Source organism: Coregonus clupeaformis, chromosome 6 (genome assembly GCF_020615455.1).
Source record: "Coregonus clupeaformis isolate EN_2021a chromosome 6, ASM2061545v1, whole genome shotgun sequence".
NCBI lineage: Eukaryota > Metazoa > Chordata > Actinopteri > Salmoniformes > Salmonidae > Coregonus > Coregonus clupeaformis.
In genome coordinates, this window is record NC_059197.1 from 10,378,012 (window position 1) to 10,391,452 (window position 13,441).

At 42.3% G+C, this 13,441-nt stretch overlaps 1 protein-coding gene across 1 annotated transcript in view; it reads right to left on the reverse strand.

The window, feature by feature from the left end:
• The window catches only part of LOC121568431 (beta-1,3-glucosyltransferase), a 136,904-nt gene that overhangs the window by 100,823 nt on the left and 22,640 nt on the right, over window positions 1–13,441 (reverse strand). The window contains exon 3 of the mRNA XM_041878970.2: window positions 10,732–10,775. Within this exon, the coding sequence (XP_041734904.2) occupies window positions 10,732–10,775 (44 nt within the window). The remainder of the gene's footprint in view (window positions 1–10,731; window positions 10,776–13,441) is intronic.

The following is a 13,441-nucleotide window of genomic DNA, read 5'->3' on the forward strand; positions in this document are numbered from 1 at the left end:
CGTTCCATGATCTCGCCATCACGGTTGACAACTCCGTTGTGTCCTCCTCCCAGAGTGCAAAGAGCCTTGGCGTGACCCTGGACAACACCCTGTCGTTTTCCGCTAACATCAAGGCGGTGACCCGATCCTGTAGGTTCATGCTCTACAACATTCGGAGAGTACGACCCTGCCTTACACAGGAAGCGGCACAGGTCCTAATCCAGGCACTTGTCATCTCCCGTCTGGATTACTGCAACTCGCTGTTGGCTGGGCTCCCTGCCTGTGCCATTAAACCCCTACAACTCATCCAGAATGCGCAGCCCGTCTGGTGTTCAACCTTCCCAAGTTCTCTCACGTCACCCCGCTCCTCCGCACACTCCACTGGCTTCCAGTTGAAGCTCGCATCTGCTACAAGACCATGGTGCTTGCCTACGGAGCTGTGAGGGGAACGGCACCTCCGTACCTTCAGGCTCTGATCAGTCCCTACACCCAAACGAGGGCATTGCGTTCATCCACCTCTGGCCTGCTGGCCCCCCTACCTCTGCGGAAGCACAGTTCCCGCTCAGCCCAGTCAAAACTGTTCGCTGCTCTGGCACCCCAATGGTGGAACAAGCTCCCTCACGACGCAAGGACAGTGGAGTCACTCACCACCTTCCAGAGACACTTGAAACCCCACCTCTTTAAGGAATACCTGGGATAGGATAAAGTAATCCTTCTACCCCCCCTTACCCCACCCCCCCAAAAAAATAAAAAATAACATATTGTAAAGTGGTTATCCCACTGGCTATAAGGTGAATGCACCAATTTGTAAGTCGCTCTGGATAAGAGCGTCTGCTAAATGACGTAAATGTAAATGTATAAATGTATAACTGCCTTAATTTTGCTGGACCCCAGGAAGAGTAGCTGTTGCCTTGGCAGCAGCTAACGGGGATCCATAATAAATACAAATACAAATGTTAGCCTCAAAACTTGGCTAGCAGCACCATGTAGGACTGATTGACTCTAGTCTGTTCATCTGCAGTGTCTGTCGACATGGGAACATTTATCTGCATAGCTCTCACCCATGGCACAGACAGGGCTGGAGAGGGATCAGAGGCTATATCTGCATCCCAAATGGAACTCTATCCCTACTACGGGCCCATAGGGGTCAAAAGTAGTGCACTATGGGAATAGAGTGCCATTCTGGGATGCAGCCTATACATTTCATACATACTACACATCTATAATACATCTATTGCCATCTATATATAAAATGGGGGTTACAGGGGTTGAGAAAGATCAGGGGCATTACATCTTGGAGAGGCTTGGAGAGAAAGTAGTTGTATATTTCAATATTATTTAAATTGGGGTTAGTGGCGAGTCAGCTGACAGCCACGTCTTCCAGAGCCTGGTTAATAAGTGCTATCCAATTAAGGACACCTGCTGATTCTAAGACCTAGGGTATATCCCAAATGGCACCCTATTCCCTATGTAGTGCACTACTTTTGAGCAGGGCCCATAGGACTCTTTCAACCCCTACTTTCTTCCTTCAGATCTTGGAGTAGGGATGGATGTTTCTCACCCACCCATGTTCAATCTGAAACCACCACTCACCTGGGGCAAGAAATTATGTAATTGGAGTGGGGATTTTAAAAATACGATGTATGGATATTAAAAAAGCAATTTGTAATTTTTACACAGAAAAGGGACAAATTGCCAAAGTGTATTAGCGTGTTAGGAGAGCGCTGAAACCATACAATTCTAAAGCACCTATTTCTCAGTGCAAGTGAGAACTCATATAGAGTGTTTTCAATGTCTAACAACAATCAAGAATTTAGCTAAATAAGGGCCGTGAAAAATAAGTGAAATTGCTGAGAATTACCATGTCATAAACAATGTTTTGAAAAGTTTTGGGAAGACCATCGACCCAATGGAAAATATCTCGGACACAGATTAAGAAGCATGTTCAACTGAGATTCTCCATTGGAGTTTATTTTTAGTCAATGACTAGGATTAATCGTGTGTGTGTGTGTGTGTCGCACACATAATGGAGTCACAGTCAACTGATGAGGAACAGGCTGTCTTACCATAGTGAGTTATAAATCATGGGCTATCTTCAGAACTGGATAATAATTCCTCATTTCTTAATAGGTCTATTGTTTTTTCTATCTCTCATAAAGCTGTGCCTTTACACCTATAGACTCCGACTTTCATTCTTGTTCTTTTTGAAAGCGGCACATTTAGGACAACTACTTCTTAGGCTATTTTAATATTTGGGAAATAGGATACAGTTCATAACTTTAACTTGTCTTGAAGCTTTTATGATGGGCCTAGTAGGAAGATCAACCTCACATTGTTGGATCTTTCGAACACGCACGGATCATTTACTTCTTAATAAGCTTAAACTTGATTCAACTGGTCATTCTATTTTTCTATAGGCTATTGATATTGTTTGTTCTCTCTCATTATTAGGTTACCTTACATTTTTAGGCTATTCAAATAACATTTTCAGATGGAACTCCATAACATTAATTCATTGTTTGATCGGGAGAAAGCAATGCATAAAACAATGAAAGCGTACTCATGTAATTTTTATATCGAATGGAGAGAGAAGGGAAAACAGCTAGACACGATAGTTGAAGAGTGCCCGTTATAAAACAAATTAATAGGTTTAGGCTATAAGGCCCATGCATCTGTCTGACGAGAGAGAGAGAGGGAGGGAGAGAGAGAGAAACTATTTTCTGTTGTCTTTTTTTTTGCGCTGCTTTGGTGAAATTATCCGCTCTGTCTAGCCTACATCCCTCTATTGTTTTCTGTATGTATATCAGTGGAGGCTCCTCAGAGGAGGAAGGGGAGGAACATCCATCTCAGTTAGTTTCATAAAAATAAAAATAGTGAAAAATTTAAAAAGTTATCATTTTTAGATAACTATACTAAATATATTCACGTCACCAAATAATTGATTAAAAACACACTGTTTTGCAATGAAGGTCTACAGTAGCCTCAACAGCACTCTGTAGGTTAGCGCCATGATGTAGCCGGAGGACAGCTAGTTTCCGTCCTCCTCTGGGTACATTGACTTGAATACAAAACCTAGGAAGCTCATGGTTCTCACCCCCTTCCATAAACTTACACAGTAATTATGACAACTACCGGAGGATGTCCTCCAACCTATCAGAGCTCTTGCAGTATGAACTGACATGTTGTCCACCCAATCAAAGGATCAGACAGTGAAACTAGTACTGAAAGTATAAAGCTACAGCTAGCTAGCACCGCAGTGCATAAAATGTGGTGAGTATTTCACTCAAAGAGAGAGAAAGACAATAGTTGAATAGATTTGAACAAATGTATTTATTTAAAAATTAAGGAGAAGCAAGAGAGAGAGAGAGCTAGCTATATTCTGTAGTATTTTTATCACTTTCACTTAGCTAGCGAATGCAGCTAGCTAGTTTAGCGTACTCAAACACCCGGCTCAAACAGAGAGGGATGCTATGTTAGCTAGCTGGCTATTCAACACTAACAACTGTGCACACAGTGCAGGAGACACAGCTGATTGCGCCAATGAGAGGTAGGCCTACCCTATCCCTGTTCTGATATTCCTAGGCTACATCTGCACGGCTTATTCAGCATTCAGATGTTTGTAAAATGACTTTCGCAATATTAAATCATAAACATTATTAATTGATTGACAAATTGCTGGGTTATTGTTACCAAATCCGCTGTAGAAAATAGTGTTTTACCGGTGGAGTTGTGTAGGCGACAGGAGTAGACACAACGCACATCTTGCTGATTGCACATCTAACCGCTGATTGGGGCTTTTCGATTGCCAGGTTCACCGTACTATATACAGTATCAGTCAAAAGTTTGGACACACCTACTCATTCAAGGGTTTTTCTTTATTTTTTAATATTTTCTACATTGTAGAATAATACTGAAGTCATCAAAACTATGAAATAACACATGGAATCATGTAGGAACCAAAAGTGTTAAACAAATCAAAATATATTTTAGATTCTTCAAAGTAGCCACCCTTTGCCTTGATGACAGCTTTGCACACTCTTGGCATTCTCTCAACCAGCTTCACCTGGAATGCTTTTCCAACAGTCTTGAAGGAGTTCCCACATATGCTGAGCACTTGTTGGCTGCTTTTCCTTCACTCTGCGGTCCAAATCATCCCAAACCATCTCAATTGGGTTGAGGTCGGGTGATTGTGGAGGCCAAGTCATCTGATGCAGCACTCCATCACTCTCCTTCTTGGTCAAATAACCCTTACACAGCCTGGAGGTGTGTTGGGTCATTGTCCTGTTGAAAAACAAATGATAGTCCCACTAAGCGCAAACCAGATGGGATGGCGTATCGCTGCAGAATGCTGTGGTAGCCATGCTGGTTAAGTGTGCCTTGAATTCTAAATAAATCACAGACAGTGTCACCAACAAAGCACCCCGACACCATCCCACCTCATCCTCCATGCTTCACGGTGGGAACCACACACGCGGAGATCATCCGTTCACCTTTGGTCTCACAAAGACACGGCGGTTGGAACCAAAAATCTAAAATTTGGACTCATCAGACCAAAGGACAGATTTCCACCGGTCTAATGTCCATTGCTCGTGTTTCTTGGCCCAAGCAAGTCTTATTCTTCTTATTGGTGTCCTTTAGTAGTGGTTTCTTTGCAGCAATTCGACCATGAAGGCCTGATTCACACAGTCTCCTCTGAACAGTTGATGTTGAGATGTGTCTGTTACTTGAACTCTGTGAAGCATTTATTTGGGCTGCAATCTGAGGTGCAGCTAACTCTAATGAACTTATCCTCTGCAGCAGAGGTAACTCTGGGTCTTCCTTTCCTGTGGCGGTCCTCATGAGAGCCATTTTCATCATAGCGCTTTATGGTTTTTGTGACTGTACTTGAAGAAACTTCTTGGAATTTTCCGGATTGACTGACCTAAATGTCTTAAAGTAATGATGGAATGTCGTTTCTCTTTGCTTATTTGAGCTGTTCTTGCCATAATATGGACTTGGTCTTTTACCAAATAGGGCTATCTTCTGTATACCACCTCTACATTGTCACAACACAACTGACTGGTTCAAACACATTAAGGAAATAAATTCCACAAATTAACCTTTAACAAGGCACAACTGTTAATTTAAATGCATTCCATGTGACTACCTCAAAGCTGGTTGAGAGAATGCCAAGAGCGTGCAAAGCTGTCATCAAGGCAAAGGGTGGCTACTTTGAAGAAACTAAAAAATTAAATATATTTTGATTTGTTTAACACTTCTTTGGTTACTACATGATTCCATATGTGTTATTTCATAGTTTTGATCTCTTCACTATTGTTGCACAATGTAGAAAATAGTAAAAATATAGAAAAACCCTGGAATGAGTAGGTGTGTCCAAACTTTTGACTGGTACTGTATTTCTGGTAGTTTTGCTTTAAACAGTCAGTTCATTTGGTACTTTTTACATGAACAGGGTAAAGGTGTAATTCCATACCAAGGACTGCAATCATTGGTCTGAATGGGAAAAGAGATCAGCATTTGAGACGGGGGTGAAATCCAAAGCTGTGTTATATTAATTGGCTATGTACACTGAGTGTACTCAACAATAAGGGATCATATCTTTCACCTGGATTCACCTGGTCAGTCTGTCATGGAAAGAGAAGGTGTTCCTAATGTTTTGTACACTCAGTGTATGTCATAGCTCATTTCTAAAGATAAATATTGACATATTACTAGCTCAAAACATTGTAATCTGCTATATGACAAGTTAATCAATGTGTGATAAGGATTTCTGATATTGGTAGATGCTCAGTCTGCCCTATGGCTCAGGTCACACACTACATAATTCACACACACACACACACTACATAATTCACACACACACACACACACTACATAATTCACACACACACTACATAATTCACACACACTACATAATTCACACACACACACACACACTACATAATTCACACACACTACATAATTCACACACACACACACACACACACACACACACACACACACACACACACACACACACACACACACACACACACACACACACACACACACACACACACACACACACACACACACACACACACACACACACACACACACACACACACACACACACACACACACACACACACACACACACACACACACACAGGGCCACTCAGAGAAGTCAGCTCAGACAGAGCCAGCTCAGCTTCTCAGCTCCATCAGTATCAGATATTAATTTAGAAAGGAAAATTAATGTGTTCATGCAAAAACTGTTAGTGCATCGAATCGTGTCGTACCGAATCGTATCGATTCGTTCCAATAATCGAATCGCACCGAATCATTTCAAACTAAAAGTATAGTTTCTTTATTGTATCGGAGACCATGTATCTAGATGCGTATCGAATCGTGCTTGTAAGGAGAGATGCACATCCCTCGCAAATAGGAATAGACTACTTGGAATGTCTCCTGCTGTGCACTATCCGAAGCCGTTCTTTACTGACAGTGCCAGTCAAGTTCAAAATAGGCTAAACCATCATCTGTCACATCAACGATGACTGTCAATTATCGTCAATAGACGATGCTATCGTAATATAACTCAACCCTAATACGCATGTGCGTGCACGCTTCAAAAATAGATGAAAGTTGGATGCACAGGAATGGAAATACATCAGTAGCTAGGTTTCCATCCAATTGCCGACAGATATTCATGCGAATATAAAAAAATCTGCATGAAGAAAATGTGCGTGATGACATAGAGCACATAACATTTTCATTTTCGCTTAAGTTTTCATGTACTGAATAAAAATCTAAAGTTCAATGTGCTTCCATCGCATTTTCAACTCTACCGATAGTTTTGTCACAAAAACTGTTGCGTTAAATAGCAAATGTGCCTACTCTGGTCTTGGCACCTGCGCTCTAGACAATAGCTTGCAGATACAGTGTGGGTAAACTAGTCTAGGGGGGCGGTAGGTAGCTTAGTGGTTAAGAGTGGTTAAGAGCGTTGTGCCAGTAACCGAAAGGTCGCTGGTTCTAATCCCCGAGCCGACTAGGTGAACAATCTGTCGATGTGCCCTTGAGCAAGGCACTTAACCCTAATTGCTCCTGTAAGTCGCTCTGGATAAGAGCGTCTGCTAAATGACTAAAATGTAAAAATGTACATGATGAGATTATTATGGATAATAGCGAGAATATTTGTATTTGTCAAACGGCAGTCAAGCATCGATCATGTCACCAGAATAAGACCCTTGAAATGTATTGGAAAGCAGCATCAAAATCACCAGGCACTTTCATCACCCCGTGAAGTTCCTCATAACTTATTTCATCTGTAGCCTAATAAACGGCATTTTCATAGCGGGAGGACCACACACCATATAATTGCATGACTTCAAGTTTATTTCGATATGATGGTTATTACACTGAAAAAAATATAAACGCAACATGTAAAGTGTTGGTCCCATGTTTCATGAGCTGAAATAAAATATCCACAAAAAGAATAATAAGCACAAAAAGCTTACTTCTCTCAAATGTTGTGCAGAAATGTGTTTACATCCCTGTTAGTGAGCAATTCTCCTTTGCCAAGATAATCTATCCACCTGACAGGTGTGGCATATTAAACAGCATGATCATTATACAGGTGTACCTTGGGACAATAAAAAACCACTCTAAAATGTGCAGTTTTGTCACACAACACAATGCCACAGATGTCTCAAGTTTTCAGGGAGCGTGCAATTGGCATGCTGATTGCAGGAATGTCCACCATAGCTGTGGCCAGAGAATTGAATGTTAATTTCTCTACCATAAGCCGCCTCCAACGTTGTTTTAGAGAATTTGGCAGTACGTCCAACCGGCCTCACAACTGCAGACCACATGTAACCATGCCAGCCACCCCGACAGCTGAGACCAGCCACCCGGACAGCTGATTAAACTGAGGAGTATTTCTGTCTGTAATAAACCGCAGACCACGTGTATGGCATTGTGTGGGCGAGCGGTTTGCTGATGTCAACGTTGTGAACAGAGTGCCCCATGGTGGCGGTGGGGTTATGGTATGGGCAGGCATGAGCTACGGACAACGAACACAAATGCATTTTATCGATGGCAATTTAAATGCACAGAGATACCGCCGCCATCACCTCATGTTTTAGCATGATAATGCATGGCCCCATGTAGCAAGGATTCCTGGAATTGTTGCATGTTGCGTTTATATTTTTGTACAGTATATATCAATTTACAGTGGGGAAAAAAAGTATTTAGTCAGCCACCAATTGTGCAAGTTCTCCCACTTAAAAAGATGAGAGAGGCCTGTCATTTTCATCATAGGTACACGTCAACTATGACAGACAAATTGAGAAAAAAAAATCCAGAAAATCACATTGTAGGATTTTTTATGAATTTATTTGCAAATTATGGTGGAAAATAAGTATTTGGTCACGTACAAACAAGCAAGATTTCTGGCTCTCACAGACCTGTAACTTCTTCTTTAAGAGGCTCCTCTGTCCTCCACTCGTTACCTGTATTAATGGCACCTGTTTGAACTTGTTATCAGTATAAAAGACACCTGTCCACAACCTCAAACAGTCACACTCCAAACTCCACTATGGTCAAGACCAAAGAGCTGTCAAAGGACACCAGAAACAAAATTGTAGACCTGCACCAGGCTGGGAAGACTGAATCTGCAATAGGTAAGCAGCTTGGTTTGAAGAATATCAACTGTGGGAGCAATTATTAGGAAATGGAAGACATACAAAACCACTGATAATCTCCCTCGATCTGGGGCTCCACGCAAGATCTCACCCCGTGGGGTCAAAATGATCACAAGAACGGAGAGCAAAAATCCCAGAACCACACGGGGGGACCTAGTGAATGACCTGCAGAGAGCTGGGACCAAAGTAACAAAGCCTACCATCAGTAACACACTACGCCGCCAGGGACTCAAATCCTGCATTGCCAGACGTGTCCCCCTGCTTAAGCCAGTACATGTCCAGGCCCGTCTGAAGTTTGCTAGAGTGCATTTGGATGATCCAGAAGAGGATTGGGAGAATGTCATATGGTCAGATGAAACCAAAATAGAACTTTTTGGTAAAAACTCAACTCATCGTGTTTGGAGGACAAAGAATGCTGAGTTGCATCCAAAGAACACCATACCTACTGTGAAGCATGGGGGTGGAAACTTCATGCTTTGGGGCTGTTTTTTCTGCAAAGGGACCAGGACGACTGATCCGTGTAAAGGAAAGAATGAATGGGGCCATGTATCGTGAGATTTTGAGTGAAAACCTCCTTCCATCAGCAAGGGCATTGAAGATGAAACGTGGCTGGGTCTTTTAGCATGACAATGATCCCAAACACACCTCCCGGGCAACGAAGGAGTGGCTTCGTAAGAAGCATTTCAAGGTCCTGGAGTGGCCTAGCCAGTCTCCAGATCTCAACCCCATAGAAAATCTTTGGATTGAGTTGAAAGTCCGTGTTGCCCAGCGACAGCCCCAAAACATCACTGCTCTAGAGGAGATCTGCATGGAGATCTGCATGGAGAAAAACATTTGACCTGTGTCATTGCCAACAAGGGGTATATAACAAAGTATTGAGAAACTTTTGTTATTGACCAAATACTTATTTTCCACCATAATTTGCAAATAAATTCATAAAAAATCCTACAATGTTATTTTCTGGATTTTTTTTTCTCATCTTGTCTGTCATAGTTGACATGTACCTATGATGAAAATTACAGGCCTCTCTCATCTTTTTAAGTGGGAGAACTTGCACAATTGGTGGCTGACTAAATACTTTTTTTCCCCACTGTATACGCATTAAGGTGTTTCCACCTCAATTTCCCCCATAATTAATTTTACCGACACAACATGATCCCAGCATGTCGAACGAACAAATTATCCATTGGCATTTATCAAATTGTACCGAAACTTCCTGTTTCCATCACAGCTGTCGTGATTTTGTTTTATATGGTAGGACTTTACTCACATAAAAACTATGGATGGAAAAGTGGTCAGTGAAATGGATTCACAAAGCACTACGTTTGGAGTCAAATAAAAATCCTTTGAAGTTTAAACCAGTGGTCAAAGTTTGTCTGTTGGCTGCAGAGGCAAATGTAAACGGGAGTCAACCGCTCGCTGTCTCTGGGTCTCCCTCCTTTAGATTCCACTGTCGTTTTTTTACGCCTGGTGACTTTTTCCTCTGCCTGGCACTGCTTTAAACTGATAAAAGCCAGATGAAAAAACATGATATAAAAACTGTGAACGTATGTGGGGGAGGACACAAGGGGGAAGATGCGGAGAGGGGGGAGGCAGAAACTGCTGACATGAGGTAAACAGAGAGAATTACAGAGCAGAGTGTGAAGCTAAGCAGCTCCTGTCAGAGTTCCCCTCACACCGATAACAATTAGAGCGACTGAACACCCTCATTATTTATTGAGAGGTGATTGAAAACAAACAGGAAAATAGGAAAATAACAGAAAGATCAACAGTAATCAGAAAAAACAGATCCGCTACTTGAGGGCGAGAAAGAGAAGAGATAAAAAGGGATTTGTAGCGATAGCGGTGATTTGACACGTAGGCCATTGATCAAGTGGTTGATAGAGAACAGAAAAGCTTGGGGTTGATTCAGGTTGCTGAGGAAATCAAAACCTTTAATAGGGGATGATGAGGGAACCGGGTAGAAACATGAGAAGCACAAATTAGCAACAGGCACTCAAATAAAGTCAGAGTCAAATCAGCATAATTGGGGCACCATGACGCAATGACGCAAAAACATTATCCTTACCTGGGAGCCTTGTCTTGAGCTACCGGTGGCAATGTTGACAGGAACTGCAAAGAACAAAAAATATTTTTTTAAATAACACACATCAAAATGAGACACTGAAGTCACTGAATGCCTGACAATGAATTGTTTCTTTCTTTATTTTATTTAACCTTTATTTAACTAGGCAAGTCGAACCATTTATACTGGTTGATGGAAATGTGCAGCAAAGATATCTATTGGCCCCGAGTGCTTTATAGTCACGACTGTGCTCAGTATAGAGGAACCTGCCAAATGAAACATCATTAGGGCCCATCGCAGCAGAAAGGTAAGTTATCAGGAGATTTAAGTCCCCTCAGGGAGGAAGCTCTTTCCTGTGTGTGTGTGTGTGTGTGTGTGTGTGTGTGTGTTGGGTTTCTGATAGTACGCAGTCTGTGTGCACCACCATTCATCTATCAAAGTTTGCAATTAGACCATGGAGAGCCTATATCTAATTTTAACGCTATCGATTCAAGGTAAAACGGGCCTTCGCATGAGGACTCCAAATCAATACCGAGGATCAAAACAGCAGTTTGGAGGGCTCCTAAGAGTTTCAGAGAGAGAGAGAACGAGATGTGTTGATTAAGATGAGGAGAAGCCAGCAAGGACACAGAATATAGCCTTATGAATATACAATTCAGAAAATCACATTGTAGGATTTTTAATGAATTTATTTGCAAATTATGGTGGAAAATAAGTATTTGGTCACCTACAAACAAGCAAGATTTTTGGCTCTCACAGACCTGTAACTTCTTCTTTAATAGGCTCCTCTGTCCTCCACTCGTTACCTGTATTAATGGCACCTGTTTGAACTTGTTATCAGTATAAAAGACACCTGTCCACAACCTCAAACAGTCACACTCCAAACTCCACTATGGCCAAGACCAAAGAGCTGTCAAAGGACACCAGAAACAAAATTGTAGACCTGCACCAGGCTGGGAAGACTGAATCTGCAATAGGTAAGCAGCTTGGTTTGAAGAAATCAACTGTGGGAGCAATTATTAGGAAATGGAAGACATACAAGACCACTGATAATCTCCCTCGATCTGGGGCTCCACGCAAGATCTCACCCCGTGGGGTCAAAATTATCACAAGAACGGTGAGCAAAAACCCCAGACCCACACGGGGGGACCTAGTGAATGACCTGCAGAGAGCTGGGACCAAAGTAACAAAGCCTACCATCAGTAACACACTACGCCGCCAGGGACTCAAATCCTGCAGTGCCAGACGTGTCCCCCTGCTTAAGCCAGTACATGTCCAGGCCCGTCTGAAGTTTGCTAGAGTGCATTTGGATGATCCAAAAGAGGATTGGGAGAATGTCATATGGTCAGATGAAACCAAAATATGACTTTTTGGTAAAAACTCAACTCGTCGTGTTTGGAGGACAAAGAATGCTTATTTGCATCCAAAGAACACCATACCTACAGTGAAGCATGGGGGTGGGAAACATCATGCTTTGGGGCTGTTTTTCTGCAAAGGGACCAGGACGACTGATCCGTGTAAAGGAAAGAATGAATGGGGCCATGTATCGTGAGATTTTGAGTGAAAACCTCCTTCCATCAGCAAGGGCATTGAAGATGAAACGTGGCTGGGTCTTTCAGCATGACAATGATCCCAAACCCCAAACACACCGCCCGGGCAACGAAGGAGTGGCTTCGTAAGAAGCATTTCAAGGTCCTGGAGTGGCCTAGCCAGTCTCCAGATCTCAACCCCATAGAAAATCTTTGGAGGGAGTTGAAAGTCTGTGTTGCCCAGCGACAGCCCCAAAACATCACTGCTCTAGAGGAGATCTGCATGGAGGAATGGGCCAAAATACCAGCAACAGTGTGTGAAAACTTTTGAAGACTTACAGAAAACATTTGACCTGTGTCATTGCCAACAAAGGGTATATAACAAAGTATTGAGAAACTTTTGTTATTGACCAAATACTTATTTTCCACCATAATTTGCAAATAAATTCATTAAAAATCCTACAATGTGATTTTCTGGATTTATTTTTCTCATTTTGTCTGTCATAGTTGACGTGTACCTATGATGAAAATTACAGGCCTCTCTCATCTTTTTAAGTGGGAGAACTTGCACAATTGGTGGCTGACTAAATACTTTTTTCCCCCACTGTGTATATATATATATATATATTTACATTTTACATTTAAGTCATTTAGCAGACGCTCTTATCCAGAGCGACTTACAGTTAGTGAATACATTTTTTTTTTATACTGGCCCCCCGTGGGAATCGAACCCACAACCCTGGCGTTGCAAACGTCATGCTCTATCAACTCTGTCCCTGCCGGCCATTCCCTCCCCTACCCTGGACGACGCTGGGCCAATTGTGCGCCGGCCATGAGTCTCCCGGTCGCGGCCGGCTGCGACAGAGCCTGGATACGAACCAGGATCTCTAGTGGCACAGTTAGCACTGCGATGCAGTGCCTTAGACCACTGCGCCACTCAGGAGACAATATATATACAAACATACATACACACACAGTGGGGAGAACAAGTATTTGATACACTGCCGATTTTGCAGGTTTTCCTACTTTCCTACTACTTTATCATAGGTACACTTCAACTGTGAGAGACGGAATCTAAAACAATGTACAATGTAAAAAAGAGTACAAATAAAGAAAAACCCTTGAATGAGTAGGTGTGTCCAAACTTTTGACTGGTAGTGTGTATCCTCAAGGTCCTTGACCTC